This window comes from Plectropomus leopardus, unplaced genomic scaffold (genome assembly GCF_008729295.1).
Source record: "Plectropomus leopardus isolate mb unplaced genomic scaffold, YSFRI_Pleo_2.0 unplaced_scaffold26743, whole genome shotgun sequence".
NCBI lineage: Eukaryota > Metazoa > Chordata > Actinopteri > Perciformes > Serranidae > Plectropomus > Plectropomus leopardus.
This window is the reverse complement of record NW_024629094.1, coordinates 1-2,891: the sequence shown is the minus strand read 5'-3', so window position 1 is coordinate 2,891 and position 2,891 is coordinate 1. Positions and strand designations below refer to the sequence as shown.

General features: G+C 44.3%; 1 protein-coding gene across 2 annotated transcripts; it reads right to left on the bottom strand.

The window, feature by feature from the left end:
* Positions 1-200: 200 nt before the first annotated feature.
* LOC121937584 (transcriptional repressor protein YY1-like) lies at positions 201-2,877 on the bottom strand. 2 transcript variants are annotated; one of them, XM_042480916.1, is made up of 2 exons: positions 2,191-2,877; positions 201-377 (listed from the first exon to the last, which is right to left on the bottom strand). In XM_042480916.1, exons 1-2 carry the CDS (start codon positions 2,744-2,746, stop codon positions 211-213), a joined length of 723 nt encoding a protein of 240 aa, XP_042336850.1. In that variant the 5' UTR covers positions 2,747-2,877; the 3' UTR covers positions 201-210. The 2 variants fall into 2 exon arrangements, with proteins under 2 accessions (XP_042336850.1, XP_042336851.1); XM_042480917.1 differs by having other exon boundaries at positions 201-365.
* Positions 2,878-2,891: the final 14 nt, after the last annotated feature.

Sequence of the window (2,891 nt, the reverse complement as noted above, 5' to 3'; positions counted from 1 at the left end):
GGGGAAAAAATAAACAAACACAGCAGCATCTTTCCAATAAATACAAAAGTAAATAACAAAATATATCTAACAGAATCTAGCAACAGAACACTGGATAAAAATTTTTTTTTTTTTTTTTTTTTTTTGCATATTAATCACAGTTTCTCAGGACACAGGTGTGTTTGCATTTAAGAACAGGAGATGCACAGACCGTGACACACACACACACACTCACCTGGCAAACTCGGCCAGCTGTTTGGGGTCTGAGAGGTCGATCCCCGGGATACCACCAGGTGGCAGCTTCTTCCCCGTCATGTACTCGGAGTAGTCTGGAGGAGAGTTTTCCCCGACGATCTGCTCCTCCACCACTGACTCATGGTCAATGTCTTTATTGTCATCTAGGAGCACATTACAGAGACTGAACCGATAACACATTGGTGTTTCCCTTGCAACAAGGCTGAGGGAGGCAGAAACATGAAGTTACACCAGGAGTCACGTTATCGTTGCATGTTCACTTTTGCACCACATTAATAAAAAAATGACTTTTCAATTAAGAGAAAATAAAGGGATTATATATCACACTAACCACACTGTGCATGTCATACATATATAATTCAGTTTTTCCAATTATTTAAATTATCCTATTTAATCCTTTCACTTTGTTGTTCTTTATATGCAAAATTGTTTCATTGTTAATTGTTTTTTTGTGAGAATATTAATGTTCAGTTATATTACTCACCTATTGTAAAAAATAAAATACAACAAAAAAAAAAGAAAATTACCTATTTTAACGTATTATTGATTACCAATTACTAATAATTTAATGGGCTTTTAGATTCTAATTTATACTTTGAAAATGTAAAATAATCAAATAAAAAAAGGACGCTTAAGATACCTTGCTAACTGACATAACTGAACATAAAATAGAGTAAAAAAATATAAAGAAATGTGTTAAGCCGGGCTACAACCAATAAACGAAATAACTAAAGCAATTAAAATTGAATAAATAAATACAAGTTAATAATAGCATGACTTATATCATATGTCTACTTATATCATAACATATCTTTATTATAATTATTATCATTATTGTTATTTTATTCTATTTAACTTTATGTAAAGTGCCTTCCTTTATGTATGTATATATATATCATTCATTATTTTGGCCTTTTTAACGAATATTTATATTTGCTGCTGTAACAAAACAGTTTCCCTCAGGAGATTGATAAAGTATTTCTATTTCTAATAAATGGCTGACTGACTCATGATGACATATTAAAAAAAAAAAGTTTAAAAAAACAACAACAAACAAAAAAAGTTAAGCAGGGCTACATTTTTTCTTAATTTCCAAAGGTGTCACGTATAAAGCAGCCAGGAAACCTTAATGGCCTCGTTTAAATCAGAAGTGCGTGTGTAACATTAAGAAACTAAACTACTGAAACCTACTTTAACCAGCAGGGCGCACTAAAAATAGCTGCTGATAGCTGCGCGTGAGTCCCCTCAGAAACAAAATAAACACGCAAACTGTCCGCGGGGAACATATCAAGTGTATTTTTGTCACCTGACTGCAAAATTTAACGTGCAAAATGAGAAAAAGCAGCTCTCTGCTGTGATATTTCTGGGTTATCGCCCGGTTATTTGTCCACAGCACGCAGCACCGTCACTCTGCACGGAGGCTCCCGTTAGCTCGGTGCAGACGCCAAACTGAACCAACCGGAGCTAGCTGCTAACGGCTAACCCTTCAAAAACACCACCGAGTCCCCATTTCACGCATTTTTCAACTTTCACGCACTTTAATTAACCCTCCGTGGACACACACGCTGAAGCTGAGCAGCACGCGCGCCACAGTTTCGCGGCCTACAGATATGAAAAAAAACAAAAACAACAGCTGTGTGTCTCCCCGCTAGCACCGCCGCCATCTCTGCCTGGCCGCGACTATCGCCATTTTTTCGGGGCCGCCGCCATACTTACTAGTCTCGGGGAATATGGCGGCGCCCAGCAACACCTAAAACATGGCCTCCCTTCAAAACAAAAACATTTCGATGTGATAGAAAGAGGTTTCGCATCGAAATCTGGCACTAATTGTCGCTTTTAGCGGCGGCGCGACTCCAGGAACTAGTCTGGTGCAGCAGGACAACGCCCAGGCGACGAGGCCTCATGCAACGGCTAACAACGGAGCTGACAGCCGCGGCCGGGCCGACGTTTACTTACCCGAAGCCCACATCGTGACAGAAAACTCCCCCTCCAGTGTCTTTATTTGCACCTGCTTCTGTTCCCATTTCCTCCCGCCGGCCTCCGCTCCGCTTAAATAGCTCTTTTTGCCCGCTTTCTTGCCCCCGGTGCCGCCTCCCCGTTTCATGCGACCCACCGAGCTCTTCCCGGCCACAGTCACCAGAGTCTGTTCGATGTACTCGTCCTCCACTCCGGGAGCCGGCACCGGGATGAGGATCTGGTCCTCGAACCCGCTCCCGCCGTCCGTGTGCAGGTCCGAGTCATCCCCACCGACCACCTCCTCCCGCGTCTGGACCAGGATCACCTCCTGGTGGTGGTGGTGGTGGTGGTGGATGGAGCTGGGGTCGTCCGTGACCAACGGCTGGAGCGCGATCATGGGCTGGCCGTCGTCGTCGTCGTCGTCGTCCCCGCCGACCACCGTGGTCTCGATGGTCTCCACCGGTATCGTCTCCACCTCTATCTCGTGCAGCTCCACGATCTCGGCCGGCATCTCCGAGCCGTCTGTCTGGATGTACAGAGTATCTCCGGATGCCATGTTGAAGTCCGCCAGCTTGCCTGTCTCATTCACGCCGTGTTGTGCTCCTGTTTGGACCTCACAAACACACTCACACACCCCCCGGCTCTGCTCCTTCCTCCTCTCTGCTCCTCTTCCTCGATAACAACTCTCCTCACTCCGTCCC

Bases quoted from the DNA above. Each gene is read 5' to 3' on its own strand.
- LOC121937584 (XM_042480916.1), bottom strand. From the start codon at position 2,746: ATGGCATCCGGAGATACTCTGTACATCCAGACAGACGGCTCGGAGATG. The intron at 378-2,190 runs GTAAGTAAACGT...ATGTGCTCCTAG, and splicing joins TGTCACGATGTGGGCTTCGG to ATGACAATAAAGACATTGAC.